The 18,330-nt window shown below is 36.4% G+C and overlaps 1 protein-coding gene across 1 annotated transcript; it reads right to left on the minus strand.

Moving 5' to 3' along the window:
* Positions 1-16,336: 16,336 nt before the first annotated feature.
* On the minus strand, positions 16,337-17,074 carry LOC120077411 (uncharacterized). The gene has a single exon (XM_039031294.1). It carries the CDS (start codon positions 17,072-17,074, stop codon positions 16,337-16,339), a length of 738 nt encoding a protein of 245 aa, XP_038887222.1.
* Positions 17,075-18,330: the final 1,256 nt, after the last annotated feature.

Consider the following 18,330-nt stretch of genomic DNA (forward strand, 5'->3'; position numbering starts at 1 on the left):
GTATCATGAGATTTTCTCTATTTTATTAAAAAAAAAAAAAAAAGAAAAAGAAAAAAAGAGATTAAGTTACCAATTGATGCTACACAATCAAATAAAGAAAATTCTAATGAATTTCACTGAACCAGAGTAGGGGGAAAGCTAGAGAGGTTTATTTAAAATCATGACAAGCTATTAGGAATTAATTGAAAGGGCTTGCACACACACGTAAGGGACAATAAGATTTGGCCTTGAAATCTCTTAATGTTAGAATGTGCTTGAAATGTTTTTGCTAATGGATCTAATATATATATTTAGAATGATGAGGTTTTGAGTTATTTGCATACTTTTTTAAATTCTCATTTTGTCTTGTTCTTTCTTTGCTCGGGACTAGCAGAACATCAAGTTTTAGATGGTGAAAAGCACTGTAAAAGTGCTTTTGTTACCTTTATATTTGGGGCTAATATTGCTAGTTTATGTGATTTGATGTGGTTGATTTAGTTAATTTCAGAAAATCGAGTCACCTGAGAAAGTCGAGCTTATTTGAATAAAAATTGGTGCAAACATCTAAAAACAAGGATCTTAGGACCATTCAATGCAAAGAAAAGTGCACGAGCAAGATCGTAAATTTCTAAATGCTAAAAATTGGGGAGTGCAAGGCTGAAGCATAGCTATGCTACCCCGTTATATTGTAGACCTAAGAGCTATGATACAGGGGAACGTAGCTACGCTACCTTAGAGCATAACGATGCTCTGGATTGATGTTGCGTCCGTCTCATTAAGCAACATAACAATGTTGCTTTGTAGCGTAATTACGTTGTGGGCACTGCTTGATTGAGAGAGAGCCATAGAGAGAATCGATTCATTGCTGAGATTGATCCGAAACTCAACAACGAAATTTTGAGAGATTGAGATCATGTCACAACAACGGTGAAGGGAGATTACATCATCTGTTTCTCTATCTTTTTTGTTCTCCATGATGATTTTCTGTTTTAGATCTTTTTTATTTTTTTTTATTTTTAGAAACATGAGTAGCTAAACTTGATTAGACTATTGACGTTTGAATCAATGTATGGTGATTGAACTTTAATTTCTCCATGTGTATCCATTTGTTTGACTGCCTATTAAACGAATGTATGTTGGGCCGAGTTTTTTGCTTGTGAAATAAAAGTTGCTGGAACCGAGTTATTAATATGTTATTTAATAATCCATGAGAATGATTAGAGAATAATAGGAGATGAAATTGAAGGAACATAATACGATATGACATAATTATGCTAGAACGGGGTTGAGCTTGAAAAAGGATATCCTAATTATAGACTTCTAGGCTCATTTGACCTGAACAATCGATTCATTCGTTAGTAGTTGATTGGAATTTCATAGCAAGACAACACCCAAGATCCATTATCTCATTGAATTGTTGGTTTTGCTTTCTGATTTAGTTAAGTTGCAACAACAAACCTTATCGATTGTCCAAATAAAATTAGCTCGTACATAACAATAGCTTGTAAAAAATTCTTCAAATCCAATCCCTAAGGATGATACCTCATTTAGGATTTATTATTATTCCAAGTTTTTGTAAAACATAAATTGATATCCCATTAGTCTCAACATTAATTATCTTAAAATGGATTTACTAGCAAAAATGCATGGCTCATGCATGGTTTTTACCTATCTAAACCATATCAAATGTCTCTCACAAAACATTCAAGTATGACCTTTACGTAGTCAAGCCATGCAAAAGTCCGCTTATATATATATATATATATATAGATATAGATATAGATATATATTAAAATATTTAGTTAAATTTTCATATTTACATATTCTTCCCACTAACTTGTTCTTTCCCTTAATTAGCTATTAGACTCTCTATCTCTCCTATTTTAAGCATTATCAAACTTGATGCCTACTCCATTGTATCGAGGTGTATAAACCTTTAAAAACACATCTTTCACAATTGAGAATAAAAGTGCTTTATTCTTTGCTCTCTCCATCTCTTTAGTGTTGTTTTTGTTCGAGTTGTTATTATAATATTCTAGTTTCATAACATATTATCAACACGAGACTTTACCCTTTTTGTTGAGCTAAAGGTAGGGTTTCTTTTATACTTATTATTTATGGCAATCGTCTTCTATACATTTCATATATATAGACATATATGTATAATATACCTAATACCCTGTGTATTGAACGTTAACGACATATAGTTTATATATGGCTTATATATGACCAACATATTAGGATATTTTCTCTATTTTCAATGCATGTTGATTCATATAGTGATTGTCATCACATTCACATCATTCAATGCATCACAATTCACATACTTGCCATCATCCACTCTACCATATTTGTAAGTAATTCATTAGTTAGGAAACAACATTTTTATCGCATAATTGAAAACAAACCACCGCATCAAGATGAAACAACCGGTTCATTGCACTTTAGTCGTATATCCTTGAGTTCGACCTCAGATCTCACCGAGACTACTCTATTTAGACTTGCACTTAGGTCTAAATAGGAAAACATTGTGTTTAAAGTAAATTATTCATCTCACTTAGGATTCAAAACACGACATAAGTCTATCATTTATCGCATCATTCAAGAAACGTAACAATCCTCAACTAATTTGGAGTCTATATAAAGAGGAGAAGCCTTCCATTTCAACACACAACTCTCCACCTCCGAATTCATCGTTCTTCCTTCACAGATTTTTCCATTTCCATCAGTCCTCTTGGACATTTTCTCAACTTCTCAAGTTAGTAGCCTCAAGAATGAAAGTTCCTCTAAGGCATAGCGGCTCTAGGTCATCTCATCCCATAAAAGCATGTGGTGAAGAACGATTTTTCCTTGAAAAATGGGAATCAACCTAGAGAAAGACTAGGAATTTAAGGACTTGTCTCGAGATCCTTGGAGTTGTATTTTCCAAAATTTCTATTTATTTATTTCTTGTATTTCTTTTATTTTATTTGAACATTGAACTCCATATTGTAGCTATGATTTATGATCCAATAATGTTCATCATTTTATCATTTGTCATGAGCTAAATCTTCTTATGGGTCCAAAAATGTGGATGCCCTAGGGTTGCTATAGCTTAAGTTATGTTGCACTTCAAGCTACCTTATTTTACACATTCTCTTTGTTGAGTTTAAAGATAAAATTGGTAAGTTAAACTAGCCACTTAATTTAACGATCTACCAGAGCTCTAGCGATGAGAAGGTTAGGGTGTAAGTGGATGTCACAAAGGGATATGTGACTTAAAGTCTAGAAATAGAACTGTCACGTCACCTTAGAAATAAGGGACACCATAGGATAAAGAAACACTTGAATTAATCTAAGATCCAGCTAACCATGGAAACATTAGGCATTAGCTACTTAGACCATCTAAAGGAACACGACACAAGACTGAATAGGTGTGGATTTCTGTTCGTGTGTAATTCACTGTTAAGTTATGATCCAGCTGCATCACTTAAGGCACAACACTCGAAGGGTTGAAATATTATTTTCCCCTGTTTGATTACCATTGTTTGCTGTTTTTAAGCTTTCTCCTCACTACCACAATATAAACTTTTCGTCGGTTATCTTGTTTTCATTGATTGATAGTCATAGTTAAATAAAAAATCAATCTAGTCTTATGGGATTCGACACTTGGAATACTTCAAGTTTATTACTTCATCAATAGTGTATCCTTTTACTGAAAACTCACTTATCCATAATATTTTTTATTGCTTATACATCCAATCGAATAGGAAGCGTCTATTCTTATTTAGATCTCCGTAAAAATCTATGAACTGGAAGTTCAAAAGATAATTACTATGCAAAATATAACAAATTAAATGGCTGATGCATTTACAAATGCTAAGAATGTTACTAAGTCACATATGCTAGATGCAAATGCACCCTCTAAAATTAATATCCCAATGCAACCATCAGGAGTCAGCAACATGCCTGAAGAGTGGTAGACCATTGGGTTCTAAAGATAAGAATCATCGAAAATGAAAAGTATGTCATAACTCGATCGAGAATGTTGATATTCTAGAAGAAACCCAAAAATTGACTTCTCACGAGAATATTGAAGATAATAATGAGATTTCCATAAATTATGTCATATCAGGAAGGACTGATATAGTTGTTGACAACACTTTTGCTTATAATGTTGTTTATGATATTATTTCTGAAATTGATGATTATGAGCCAACATCTGTCAAAGAATGTCGAAATCAAAATGATTTGCCTAAATGAAAAGAAACAATTTAGGAAAAACTAAGCTCACTCTCAAAACGTGATGTTTTTTTACTAGTAGTTGACACCACGAAAGCGTATGTATCGAAGTAATAAATTTTCAATTAGGGTATTGAAATGCACCTAAAATATGTGTTATTTGCCTCTTATTTAGAGTTTTTTTTTATTATTAGATTTAATGTGTTTGCTAGTGGTTTTTAGGGAATTATCATGAAAACAAGTGTTGGAAGTCAAAAGAACCAAAATCGGGCTAGAACCATCAAGAAAAGTCAAGAAAAATTCAAAATTCCTAAAAACAGGGAAATACAGCGCATAACATAGCTATGCTACCCATACACGTTAGAATCAAGAGCATGGTTTTTGTGAAGACAACAAACGAAGGGTCGCTATGCTCAATCGAAGCATAGAGCTGTGTTGCGATAGATGGGGGCGTGTGTGAGGGGCTTCAAGAGGGAAGCGTTGCAACATTGTCCTAGAGCACCACGACGCCAACTTTCTTAAATTAAAAATGTTGTACTTTTGATAATTTATTGGTGGCCAAGTTTTAATCCTATTTTGAAGCCCTTCAACACCCAAGAGACGACACTTAGCACGAAGTTTAGACCTAAAAGAGTGAGTTTTTGCTATAGAAAAGTTAGAGAGTGTGGAGAATTATTTTGGAATCCATTCGAGATCCCGAGTTGCCGACTGAGAAAAGATAGAAAAATTCTATCAAAGTGGAAGCATCATGAGAGTGGACTTTTCTAGTTCTCTACTTTTCTTTAACTTTATGCAATACAAATTGTATGCAAGTATGTATGTGAGAATCATGAGTGGCTAAACTCTCTAGTTTTAGAGTGTTGATGAAGTTTGCTATGAATTAGGTTAACTTTAGTCCTTTTCATGGTTGTTTGTTGAACTATATGTTTCAATGGTATTGTACTTAACTCTTATTGATTGGCCTTCAATACATGATAGTTTGAATGTTTAAATTGATAGATTGAATGTTTAACTTAGCTTATATCATTGAATCATTATTAATCTCTCGTGAAAATAATTAGGTTAATGGTGAAGGTTGTTGATGACTTTACTTAATGTCTTGCATCTTAATATGGTATCAAGAAATTAGTTATCATTTAAATTGCATGAGACACTACAAGACATAATGGATAGGATAGCTAATGAAAAAACTATAATAGACCTTTTATAGCCTTTTTTAGGGTCCTGACAATCTATGTTATGAAAAGTCCAAGATTTTCAATAGCCTTTTTTGTTAGCTATGCTTAATGCTATTAAAAACCTAAAAAATATAGCATATTTACCTTGTTATTGAAATATATTATAGCACTACTAATTAAAGCTATAATAAATTTTTATAGCTAATAAAAGAAGCTATTATAACTTTGTAATAACGTATTTTTTATGCTATTACAAGTGTTTATAAACTTTTTGTATGCACGACCATGAGATTTTTATAGCTATTTCTTTGTATAATTAAATGTTTCTATAGTACTTCTTGTCAGTTATATATTACCAATTCTTATAATAACAATTTTTAGACATTTAGCCATTTTTTATTACTTCTAATAGTACAATAAACCATTTCACTAATATTCATTATAATGTAAAGTGATACAAATTTTTAACAAAACCTAAATGATAGCTAGAAAGCACAGATGTATTGTATATAATAAAATATCATAGCGTTTGAAATATCACAAGTCCCATCTCATCATAGAAGTTTTGTAATTTATTACATAATATATTTAATTAGTGTCTAATACAATGAAAGAAAGTCAAAATGCAATTCCTACAAAATGAATAGAAAAAATATAAGATTCATCAAGTTTTGAATATTAGAGTAACGAGTACAAAATTCAAGACCAAGTGAGTCATCGCCTCCATCTATATGCAAATTCCATCCACCTACAAAAATAATTACAAAAAAATTAAATAAAAATATACATATAACCAAATTTTATTTGGAACTCTCTTAGGCTAATAAGTTATCATTTTCACGTGGTAGAAGAATTATTTTTCTTTAGATGTGCAATAGGACAAAAAATTAAAGGGAGATCAAGATTTTAGACAGCATAAATTAAGGAACACCTAAAGCAGTCAATCCCCACGAAGGAAAAACATAAGCTTCTAGCCATCTTACTCAACAAATCACCATACATACAATATCCACAAAGAAAAATAGAAAATAATTAAAAAACAATATAATCGAAACTTGATATCCAAACACATTAGGGAAACTAAGCAACTAGTGTAGAGCATTACATTATGAACTTGTTATCCAATGGAAAATTACTCATACTTCTCTTTCATGGTCATCTACTAAGATACTCAAGTATCTTGTTTTTGCATCTAAGATAATCAAAGAGAAACATGATTTCGCAATCATCAACGTTTCCAACCAAATTTTCAAGCTTCCAAAAAGGTAAATTTTGAGCATGAAACTTTTAACAAGTATCAAACACTAACCTGTCTAGAAGGAAGCAGCATGGCAGTTCTGCCTTCAATCTTCTTAACACCCACATTGAAATGATAACCAATAATAATCCCACACTTAGTCAACCTGTTGTTCAGCTCAACAAAAAATTTTCCAAATCTATGATCATTGGCATACTCAAATTCTCCTAAATATCCTAAATATTAAAGCCAAAAGATGCAATTAGAACAATAAAAGAAAGTATTTAATGATAATATAACTTAACATATATCTGTGAGACCAACAATGGAAGATAGTTCTGGGTGCTTCATCATTTTAATGATAAGTACCAGCAGGATGAACGTTTTAAGGATATCTCTAAGTATCTGAAATGAAGGGGAAAAAAGAGAGGAAGAGTGTTGCATCAAACTAAATCAAAATATACCCCTTGATATTAACCTAGTGAGCCAAAGCAAAATCCATTAAGATTGAACCTTCTTTTTAATGGTTAAGTTATTGGAGTTGATGCCCTAAATCTCGTAGGGTTATGTAGTTTGTAAACACGTGTATAAACAAACATTTGTGATGTAATAATATGAGATATTTTCTTCACTATTGTCTATGAAATATGAGATATTTTAGTTGCATTAACCACAAACCAATAAACTAAAATCTCTAGTTATTGTTGTAACTTAAGTATGTATGTGGAGACATACAAGTGAATCATGCCTTCAGTGATAATCTAAATGGTCTGTAGTATATGGATAAAAGAAGGAAACCTTATCCTTGCGGCATTACGAATACGACCCACTTTGTAGATGTTACAAGTGTTGTAAAGTACTACAAATGGTCTTATCCTGATCATTCATGTGGAGAAATGTGAGTGGAGGTATCCTATACAAAAGAGTTTGTATAAGACCGGACCACGAAATGATTAGGCTCGTTATATAATGTCGTTCATGACAGACATTCATTTCACTAGGATGACCATAGGTAACATGATCTTAATCTTGATTGAGTTGGGAACTCCTGTCTATGAGAACGGTCCTTTGATTTGCATGGGTGCGAGTGACCAGATCGCCGACTCAAACCTACAACTTTAGGAATTCGTTTGATTAAGGAGCTGGGAACTCAGCTACACAAGACGAAATTCACTCCTTCCCTGGAGTAGGGGTAAATAGATAGATTGCTCCCTTAAGAACTGCTTCCGGGGCTTGAACAATGTGACGCCATACCTTCTCATGGCCCGAGAAGTGTTCACTCATAGTAGAACTATGATGTATTGTTCATTAAAGGATCGGTGGTACTTAAGGAGTTAGATGTAACTACAGGGGCAAAACGGTAAATTGGTCCAGCTATACTTACGAGCAATTTATGAAGGGTCATCGTATTGTTGATTGGTTATATCCAATGGACACAAAAATATATCTGTAGTGCGAATAGTGCAGCTATCGGTCTTTAATAGAATGCTCGACAATTAACGGATGATGGATATCGTGATTAAAGAGTTTAGTCAATTATTCACATACCGTTGGAGCTTCAAGCTACAGGTTCATAAGGTCCCCTTGGTAGTTCAATGGATTCAAGTTGAGAATCAATTTTTGGGTTAGTTTGAAGTGTTCGAATTAACAAGAAGGAATTTAATTATATATGATATAATTAAATTAATTCAATTATATGTGATATAATTGATTTGATGTATTAGATACATTAATTAGAGGAGTTAATATAAATATGATTTATCTTAAATAAAAGAGAAAAGAACTATGGTTTATATATTACATATGATGTGATATTAAAACTATAGGTTATAAATATAATATGATAAATTAATTATTATAATTGTTTTTATTTATAATAAAAACAATTATAAGATAATTGTTTGGTTGGTTATTTGTTTCTCCTTTAACCGTGAAATGGAAAGTTATTATCAGTTTTAATAACTAAAAATAAAAGTGAAAATTGTTTTCATTTTTCAATAATCGCTTAACATTTGATCGAGTGAAAGATAGAGCTATACGATAGCCTTTGAGAGAGTGAATGACGAGCGAGTTTACTAGACAATAACTTCTTGTTTACTAAACGATCGAGTATCCAGTCTATACGATAGACTTAACCCTTTCTCCCACTTATTCAATCATTTACTCGATCGTATACTTCCTTCTTCTCTCTACCAAATCCACACAGAGCCCAAATCTCTTGGATTCTCACAACGAGAATACCAAGGCAACTGAGTGGTAGTGTTGAGTGTTGCTATTTGAGGGTCGAGGATCGAGTCTTACTCGATTGGGTTCAAGGATCAGACAGTTCGTGGAATTTCACTGGTTGTTCGTTGCATTCGTGCTCGTGATTGAGTTTGTTGGGACACCTGACTAGTGTAGATCGAGGGAATACTTGAAGAAGAGTTCTTCAAATGTATGACACTCGATTCCCTTTGTTTTTAAATGAAAAGCATCTATAATTTACTCTAAGATGCATAACTGTTCCTGCATGTTTTTAAATGCTTTGTTCTTTCACAATGGATTTGGAACGATCTTGCTTCTGCTCAATGGTTCTCTTGAATAATAGTTCCTTCATAAGCGTGGATATATAATATATCATAAGGGCAGATTTACCTCCTGTGGATCTAGATTCAACAGATAAATCAGCATATTAAGGCCATTGCATCCTAAATGAATCTTAACATTAAAAAACCATACATTAGGCCTAGCATAATAACGACATACTCAGTTCAATAAAGAATTTTGTTTATGAGAAAAGAAACAATATCGATCACTTTTCTTAGTTATTAATTAAAAATATCCCTACAAATTCAAACCCCTACTTCAAAAGAAAATGTAAACTTTATATATGGGTACATCAGTTTTCTTATTATTATTTTTACAGTAACTTACTAAAAGAAGTAAAAACATGGCTAAAAATTAAGCCTAGTAGTTTTTACAAATAACTTAAAGGGGGAACAAAAAAAGGACACTGTTTTCTAGGAAAATTTTACTTACTTTAGCATAGCAATTAGCCCTACAGAGTTTGGCTTTGCTGTAAGATGGTTGTGCATGGAGAGATAGACGGAGCAGATGAAAAAGCATTAAAAGAATGATACCTCGCAAAGAGAGAACATGTTTCTTCCTCTGAGTTTCTCTCTCATTTGCGGAGCCTAATAAGTTATAGAAATACAAGTTATTGTCACTCAAAAGTTGGAACAATTAGGGCCTTTGATGATAAAATCTCATCATTCTTAGAGAAAACGCATGGAATTACTCAAACACTATCAAACTCATGCAAAAGAGTGTTTATTACTGAAATACTGTGGCACTAACACATAATATTGCAAGATTTCAACAAATATTCCAAGTGTTGCAGGCAATGTCAACGCATAGGCATGCGTTGGAAGGGTTTCAACGCAAGAAAGATTCATTGATTTAGGTTGTTTGTGTCAAATCACCACTTGCAAGCATGGGCATCTGTAGCTGGCAGCGTCTAAAAAGTATTTGAGTGTCAGGCGGCTGACCATGGTATGGAATTTAATGTTGCCCCATCATCAAGTTGGTGAAGAACAACGCCTATAAATAAAAGAAATCCCACCAGATGAGCGGATCTTAGCTTAAATTGTATAATTCGGAAATTTAGAGACTAAAAGCTGTGCTGCTCTGACAAGAAGAACACAAGAAGGAAGAAAACCACACCCACCGTCGATCAAGAAGTGGAGAAAGCTGAGCTCGAGAGAGAATTTTCTTCCATTTCTTCTACAAATTGGTTGTACACGAATTTGAATTGAGCCAAAGAGGACAAGAAATTGTACTCTTCGCTTGACTCCTTTTTTTTTCATCTGAATTATAATTCTCTTCATCTCATTTGATTGAGTATTGATCTTTAAAGACAATCGGTTTCTTTATGAATTCACATATTTGATCTACTTCACTTCGCTACTGTTTATTTCTTGCTTTACATTAGATGCATCTATAACTTCATGCAAAACCCATTTCCAAACGCCTAAGCCAACTAAATCACTTGGTAAAAGCTACTTTAGCTTGAATTATTCGAGAGATAGACACACTAGTGTTTTATTGCATTCTGTGACTAATGCATACATCCTAGAGATAGGGAATTGTATGACATTCGCATTGAGAAATGCTAAATAGAAAGTGAGCAAAAATCTAACACATAAACAGAGATAAGCAAGTCATTTCATCCGCATCATATTCTTGTACGTGTACATCTCACTTAGATCGGCGCATATCCCTTGCGCTAGATTCCATTTTCACACGACCCCTTGTTTTCTACTTGACCTTTTTGTATCTTCTTGCACGCACACAACAAACTGTGTAAATAACTCATTCCGCATTCACTTAGGATACTTCTACATCAGCTACAACGCAAGCCCTGCGTTAGCTTTAATCTGAATCCCTAAGTCGAACCCAGGAACTTGAGTTGGATTTATACTTGGATTTCATTCAAGAAAACTTGAACGCATAAAGAGGAGTGTCACGCGTCCGTTCACACATCACTAACGCATCAACTCATCACTCACATTTGCACTTATTTTTTCAATTACCTTATATAATACACTCCTAAGCTCGCATCATGAATTCAATGAACAAGTTTTTGGCGCCATTGTCGGGGATCGAACTCGAGTCATTCGCGTGATAGGCAGGAATACTGGCCATTTTTTTTCTTTTTTTTCTTTTAAAAATGAAATATGTGAACTCATAAAGAAACCGATTGTCTTTACAAGATCAATACTCAATCAAATGAGATGAATATAATTACAATTCAGATGAAAAGAAAGGAGTCAAGGCGTAGAGTACGATCTCTTGTCCTCTTTGGCTCAATTCAAATTCATGTAAAACCAACTTGTAGAAGAAATGGAAGAAAATTCTCTCTCGAGCTCAACTTTCTCCCCTCCTTGATCGACGATGGGGGTGGTTCTCTTCCTTCTTTTGTTCTTCTTATCACAGCAGCACAACTCTAAGTCTCTAAAGGACATGGTGAAGTGCAGTATCATCGTTTCATTCTTGTCACAGAAGAAAAATGATGAAGTGCAGTATCATCGCTTCATGGACATGTTAAAACAGTTACATATCAACATCCCTTTCGCTGAAGCGATTGAACAAATGCCAAAATACCTTAAGTTTTTTAAGGATATGGTGACAAAGAAAATGAGCATAGGGAAGTTCGCAACGGTGGCGTTAACGCAAAAGTCAAACACCATTATTCCACCAAAAATGCGCGACCCTGGAAGTTTCATGATACCCTACTCAATCGGCGAGATATATATAGGTCAAGCGCTTTGCGATCTCAAGGCCAGTATCAAATTAATGCCCCATTAAAATTTTTAAACAATTGAATGTGAGGTAGCTAGCGCCCACGATGGTGACTCTCCAGCTAGCTGACAGGTCCCTAGTTCATTTAGAGGGGAAGGTGAAGGATGTCCTGGTCTCAATTTGCAAATTTATTTTACCGGCAGACTTCATCATTCTCGACTACGAAGCGGACAAGGTGTACCCATCATATTAGGACGACCATTTTTATCTATTACCCAAATCGATGTGTATAAGGGAGAGATCACGCTGAGTGTGAATGGAAAGAAGCTCAGGTTTGACATTATTAAAGCCATGAAGTATTCGGAAGAAGAAGACCTAACAGATTCCGACAATGAACCCAGTTATAATGAAGAAGAAAAGTCCGAAGAAGAAGATGAAAGAGAGGATGCGACCGCATCTGTAGCAACATGCAATGCGATCATGGAAATGACACACCAAGAAGAAAAATTGACTATGAATGAAGAGAGAAAAGCACAACAACCTTCCTTTAAAAAACCACCTACCGTGGAATTAAAAACCTTGCCAAGCCACCTGAAGTATGTTTTCTTGGGACAAAATGAAACACTACTAGTAATAATTTCCTCTACGTTACAAGAAGATCAAAAGAATGTGCCGCTTAACATCCTAAAGAAGTACATAAAAGCAATAGGATGGACGCTAGCAGACATAAGAGGAATCAGCCCCGCATATTGCATGCACAGGATACGTCTCGACGAAAACCAAAAAGGGTCTATTGAACCTCAACATAGACTAAACCCTGCGATGAAGGAGGTTGTGAAAAAGGAGATAATCAAATGGTTGGATGTAGGCATTATCTATCCAATCGCTGATAGCATATGGGTCAGCCCCATGCAATGTGTGCCCAAGAAGGGAGGAATGACGGTGGTCCCAAATGAAAATAATGAATTAATACCAATGAGGACCGTCACTGGCTGGAAAATCTGCATAGACTACCGCAAACTTAATGCGGCGACAAAGAAGGATCATTTTCCCTTGCCTTTTATTGACCAGATGCTAGACTATCTAGCAGAAAATGATTATTTCTGCTTTTTGGACGGGTATGCGGGCTACAACCAAATAATGATTGCTCCTGAAGACCAAGAGAAAACCACATTCACCTGCCCCTACGGTACGTTTGCTTTTTGCGACATGCCGTTCAAATTATGCAATGCACCGAGCACGTTCCAGAGGTGCATGATGGCCATCTTCTTTGAGTATCTTGAAGATTCAGTGGAAATTTTTATGGACGACTTCTCGGTTTATGGGAAAATGTATGAAATCTGTCTGAACAATATGAAGAAGATACTAAGAAGATGTGAAGAGACAAACCTTGTGCTGAACTGGAAGAAGTGCCACTTTATGGTGAATGAAGGTATTGTGCTCGGGCACAAAGTCTCCAAGGAAGGGCTGGAGGTGGATAAGGCAAAGACTGAGGCCATTGAAAATCTCCCACCTCCAGCAAATGTGAAGGCTGTCAGGAGTTTCCTGGGACATGCAGGATTTTATCGTCATTTTGTGAAGGACTTTTCGAAGATTGCTCGACCATTGAGTGCATTGCTGGAGGTCGAGAGAACGTTTGACTTTGATGAACAATTCCTCAACTCATTCAAAATACTGAAGAATGCATTGATAACCACACTGTTGATCGCACTTGACTAGACAGAGCCGTTTGAGCTGATGTGCGATACTAGCGATTTTGCGATGGGGGCGGTGCTAGCGCAGAAGAAGAAAATAATGTTACACCCCATCGCATATGCGAGTAGAACCTTGAACCCTACCCAAACGAATTACACTACCACTGAAAAAGAACTTCTTGCGGTGATCTTTGCACTGGAGAAATTCAGAGCTTACTTGGTGGGATCCAAAGTGATCGTTCACATCGACCACTTGGTAATCGAATATTTAATAATAAAGAAAGATGCAAAGCCAAGGTTGATTCGATAGGTTCTCCTCTTTCAAGAATTCAACATGGAAATCATTGATCGCAAGGGGATGGAGAACCAGGTTGCGAACCACCTATCAAGATTTGAAAATCTAGAAGTCGACTGCAACCAGTCGGAGGTGAACGCAACCTTCCCAGATGAACAGCTATTCAAAATTGAAGAATTACCATGGTACGCAGATGTGGTCAATGATCTGGTCTGTGAACAATTCTTGGAAAACTACACAGCCTACCAAAAGAGGCGGCTTGTGCACGAATGTAAATCATATAATTGGGACGAGCCAAATCTTTACAAGGGTTGTATTTGAGAGCATACTCCCTTGCGTCTTTGAAGAGGGTAGGCCAGAAATATCCACTTTGGAGAACCTTTGCAGCGATTCTTTGCCCTCCAAAATGACCTCCGTAAGGAGAATCATGACACTTAGCAAGGATACGTTGTGTCTCTCCTTCTGGAACGCACCGACGCATGATCGAGTCGGGACCTTGTTTGTAAAGAAACGGTTTATCCCAAAAATAGATTTGCTATCTTGAACCAGCCGTTTCTTTTGTTGAGAGTTGAAGTGCTCAGGGAATTGTTTAGTGGTTAAGTAATTAATAATGTCTGCATACCATGGTTCCTTATCTTCAACTTTGCATAAGCCTTCATCAGGAAATGCATCTCTGATTTCATCTTCTTGGTTCTATATCTTCTGATTCTCTGATCTGGACAGGTGATTAGCCACCTGATTTTCTGTCCCTTTTCTGTCCTTGATGTCAATGTCAAATTCTTGCAAGAGCAGTACCCATCTAATTAATCTTGGTTTTGCGTCCTTCTTGTTCATCATGAACTTAATGGCTGAGTGATCTATATAGATGGTTGTTGACGCACCAACTAAATAAGATCTAAATTTTTTGATTCCAAACACTACAACCAACATTTCTTTCTCTGTAGTTGTGTAATGTTCCTGAGATCATTCAAAGTCTTCGACGTATAGAAGATGGGGTGTATCAAGTTCCCTTTCTTCTGCCGCAACACGGTTCCAACTGCAACATCGCTTACATCACACAAAGGAATGAAGCATTGCGTCCTGTCTGGAGCTAATAGTATCGGAGCTGTAGTTAACGCATACTTCAGAGTTTCAAATACATAGGGCCGATTTGCTTCTAATAGTGCGCTCAACGGACGCACAATTTGAGAAAACTCTTTTACGAACCTTCTGTAGAAGTCTGCGTGTCCTAGAAAACTTTGTAATGCTTTTACATTTGATGGTGGAGGAAGTATGGCTATGACATTAACTTCGGCCTGATCAACTTCCAGTCCGGCTTTAGACACCTTGTGGCCCAAAACAATGTCTTCAGTCACCATAAAGTGACATTTTTCGCAATTTAACACAAGATTTGTTTCCTTGCATCACATGAGGATGACCTCCAGGTTGTCTAAGCACAATTGAAAGGAGTCTCCAAAAACTAAAAAGTCATCCATAAAAACTTCAACGATATGTTCAAGAAAGTCAGAGAAAATTGCCATCATGCATCTTTGGAACGTTCCTGGTGCGGTGCATAGTCCGAAAAGCATGAACGCAAACGTTCCAAATGGGCAAGTGAATGTCGTCTTCTCTTGATCTTCTGGGTTGATTAGAATTTGGTTGTAGCCAGAGTATCCATCTAGAAAACAATAGAATTCTTTTCCAGCTAATTGATCAAGCATCTGGTCAATGAAGGGGAGAGGGAAGTGGTCCTTCTTGGTCGCCGCATTGAGTTTCCTATAATCCATGCAGATGTGCCAACCCGTGATAGTCTTTGAAGGGATGAGCTCGTAGTTACTATTGATTATCACTGTTGTACCTCCCTTTTTCGAGATGCATTGAACTGGGCTTACCCAGCTGCTATCAAAGATGGGGTATATTACTCCTGCGTCCAACCACTTAATGATCTCTTTCTTTACTACTTCTTTCATTATGGGATTTAACCTATGTTGAAGCTCAATTGATCCAGTCTTCCCCTCTTCTAATCTGATTTTGTGCATGCAGTACGATGGGTTGATGCCACGGATGTCAGCCAGCGTTCATCCTATTGCCCGCATGTGTTTTTGCAACATCTGCAAAAAAGAACGTTCATTAGGCTCGGAAAGATTAGCTGAAATAATTACGGGTAAGATGTTATTTGATCCAAGAAAAGCATATTTAAGGTGGTCAGATAAACGTTTTAGTTCTACTCTGGTGGTTCTTCCAATGATGGATGCGCTGGCTTCGTCTGCCGCTCACTCAGACTTGGCGGTTCGAGTTTCTTCATGGTTTCTTCCAACGTAAGAACCTTACAAACTTGGGCCGCTTCTTCAGGAAACTCTATATTGTTAAGTTGACATTCTTCATTATCCGAAAATTTTAATGCATTTAACACATTAAATTTCATTTCCTGGTTGTCTACGCGCATGGTCAGTTCTCCCTTGTGCACGTCTATTCATACTTTCTGAATGGCGAGAAAGGGTCGTCCAAGAATGATTTGCACATCCCTGTCTACTTCATAATCAAGGATGATGAAATCCGCTGGGAATATGAATTTGTCAAATTTCATTAGAACATCCTCAATCTTTCCTTCAGGATATGTGATCGTTCTATTAACGAGTTGAAGCGTTACAGAAATGGGTTGCACTTCACCAATTCCTAATTTCTTGAAAATTGAGAGTGACATGAGGTTGATGCTTGCTCCCAGATCACAAAGAGCATGTCCTATGTCCATCCCTCTGATTGAGCAAGGGACTGTGAAGCTTCTCAGATCATTATGTTTCTTGGGTAATTTGTTGCTGACTAACGCATCGCACTCCCGCATTAGAGTAATTACTTCTGTCTCGCTAATTCTTCTCTTCTTTGTCAGAATATCCTTCAGGAATTTGACGTACTTCGGCATTTGTTCTAAGGCTTCTACAAGTGGGATATTAATGTGCAACTGCCTCATAAGTTCAAGAAAACGCTTAAACTGTTGCTCGTCATTCTTCTTCAGCAAGCGTCTGGGAAATGGTGCATTCAGCTGCACCGCAGGTTCTCCTGCGTTGCTTGGGTTCGAATAGCTTGTGGATTCTGGCATCTGTTCTTCTTGAACTTCCAATGCCGTCGGACGTGTGTTGTGCTCATTTGAAGGATTTTTGGTTCTTGGGTTCACGGTTTCTTCTACAAGAGGTCTGCCACTTCGCAATGTCATCGCATGACATTGCTTTTTTCCGTTGTTATTTCCTGGGGTTTCCGTATTGCTGGGCAAGACTCCTAGCGACCGATTCTTCAACTCACTGGCGATTTGCCCCACCCTCCAGATTTTTTATGGATGGCGCTTGGCATTTTAGCAATGCGTCATTCTGGGCGATATATTCCTTTAAAAGGTTTTCAAGCAGAGAAGCTGAACTCGACGCATGACTTCCTCTATTAAAGGATTGTTGGTGCGGTTGTTGTGATGGCTGGCATCCAAGCGGTGGTCCTTGCCTATGCTGCTGATTTACCCCTAGTTGGTGTTGCTCCTATTGGTGACCTCCCCAAGAGAAATTTGGATGGTTCCTCCATCCCGGCATCAGAACCATTTTTTTTTTTTTAGATCAAATATGTGAATTTATAAAGAAACCGATTGTCTGTACAAAATCAATACTTAATCAAATGAGATGAAGAGAATTATAATTCAGATGAAAAGAAAGGAGTCAAGCTGCAGAGTACTATCTCTTGTCCTCTTTGGCTCAATTCAAATTCGTCCCAACTTATAGAAGAAATGGAAGAAAATTCTCTCTCAAGTTCAGCTTTCTCCACTCCTTGATCGACGGTGGGGGTGGTTCTCTTCTTTATTGTGTTCTTTTTGTCACAGCAGCACAACTCTAAGTCTCTAAATTTCAGATTTAACAACAAAACTAACCAGAAATTTTGCTTGTATCTTTTGTAGGAAAACTACAACTGAGGGAGTATTATGACCTAAGCCGAAGCTTGTAAACATTTATGAGAAGGGAAAACACTCCTGTATATGACCCCAAAGTTGAAAGGACCTTCCGACGAAGAAATCGATCTAATCATCATCGTAGGTTAAGGCAACAACTACTCAGACAGCAAATCAGGCAACAACAAAGGGCGGATGAGCAAGCAAATCATAACTTAGCTCAACAGCTAGCCCACACTACTCAAAATCCTATCATAATGGCATACAGTAGTACGCATGCGGGAGTATGCGTCTCTTGTGTTGTATGATTTCTCACCAGGGATCATATATCCAATGCCAGATGAGACAAGATTTGAGATGAAATCTGTGATGTTACAAATGCTTCAAACAGCTGGCCATTTTGGGGGTGCTCGGGGAGAAGACCCTCACGCTCACATGAAACGTTTCCTGGAGACCTATTCTCGAACACCTATAATCTCGGATGGAGGAACCATCAAAATTTCTCTTGGGGAGGTCACCAGCAAAAGTAACACCAACCAGGGGTA

Source organism: Benincasa hispida, chromosome 1, assembly GCF_027475165.1.
Source record: "Benincasa hispida cultivar pf3 chromosome 1, pf3_genome.v1.1, whole genome shotgun sequence".
NCBI lineage: Eukaryota > Viridiplantae > Streptophyta > Magnoliopsida > Cucurbitales > Cucurbitaceae > Benincasa > Benincasa hispida.